This window comes from Lonchura striata, chromosome 8 (genome assembly GCF_050655825.1).
Source record: "Lonchura striata isolate lonStrDom1 chromosome 8, ASM5065582v1, whole genome shotgun sequence".
In the NCBI taxonomy this organism is placed as follows: domain Eukaryota; kingdom Metazoa; phylum Chordata; class Aves; order Passeriformes; family Estrildidae; genus Lonchura; species Lonchura striata.
The window spans coordinates 17,668,028-17,669,084 of record NC_140710.1 but is presented as its reverse complement, the minus strand read 5'-3'; the positions used below and the strand labels follow the sequence as shown (position 1 = coordinate 17,669,084).

General features: G+C 53.0%; 1 protein-coding gene across 2 annotated transcripts in view; it reads left to right on the top strand.

The window, feature by feature from the left end:
• Positions 1-194: 194 nt before the first annotated feature.
• The window catches only part of ALG14 (ALG14 UDP-N-acetylglucosaminyltransferase subunit), a 33,917-nt gene continuing 33,054 nt past the window's right edge, over positions 195-1,057 (top strand). The window contains exon 1 of one of the 2 annotated variants that reach the window (XR_014957083.1): positions 195-465. Coding sequence is in view for 1 of the 2 variants with exons in the window: in XM_077785459.2 (XP_077641585.2) it covers positions 435-465 (31 nt within the window). In the remaining variant the exon portion in view is untranslated. The remainder of the gene's footprint in view (positions 466-1,057) is intronic. The other variant, XM_077785459.2, reaches the window with a different exon arrangement.

The following is a 1,057-nucleotide window of genomic DNA, read 5'->3' as shown; positions in this document are numbered from 1 at the left end:
CGGCCCCTCCCCCGGCCCGCCCCGCGCTGGAGCCGCCGCCCCCGCGAGGGGCCGCGCGGAGCGGGCTCGGGAGCCGCGGGAGCCCCGGCCCGGCCCGGCCCGGCCCGGCGCTCCTCCGCGCGCCCCGAGCGCTGCCCGTGACAGCGCGGCCCGCCCCGCCCGCGCGGGCAGCCAGCCCCGCCGGCCACCCCGGCTGCCACCGCCGCCACCGCGGGCGCGGGGACCACGAACGCTGCTGGATGAATGTTCGTGGTGTTTGTGCTGGGGCAGGATAAAGGCCAGTCAGTCACCTTCCAACGACATTTTAGTCATTGTGTCTTTCACTTACACAGCCCGGTTGTCTGAAATATGTCAGGGGAAAAATGCTGACGTGACCGTTCGTGTCCCAGGAATTCATTTACGCACTCCTTGGGAGCACTGTACAGCGCTGTGCCATGGGAAACACACCCATCATAGAGAGAACAGGTATTGCCGATACTTGCTATTTGCTACGTTCAATGCTGTGATGTATGAAATTTTTTTATTTTATATTTTGAGCTGTTGTGTTGAAAAACAGAAGCAAACTTATGCTGACAAAATTAAATATGATAGATAGATGTAGTTTTTCACCAACTAGAAAATGTAATGGTCACGACCGTTCCTCTTGGCATTCTGCTATCATCCACATCCTAAACCGCCTCAACATTTCCATTAATGATTTCTGATTAATAAATTAAAAATTATCCTCTAACGAAATAATGATGAAGATACTAATATACATCTCACCCTATAGTTTAAGCTGCAGCTGACAAGTCATCTACCCCAATATGTACACTAATCTCTCTTGCAAGACATCTCCCACAGCAGGAATGCTGTGGCTTAAGCCTGAATAGAAACTGATGTTGGCTTGCCTTAATGTGCCAATCTGCAAAATGCAGAAACCCAGGAGCTCATTAATGAGGCATTGAGCCATTCCTGCTGCAAAAGTGGGAACCTGTGGGAGGTGGGCAGGGCACGCTGCCAGCATCTCTAACTGTTTCCAGCCAGCTTGGCGTAATCCATGGCTGGGCATGAAGCA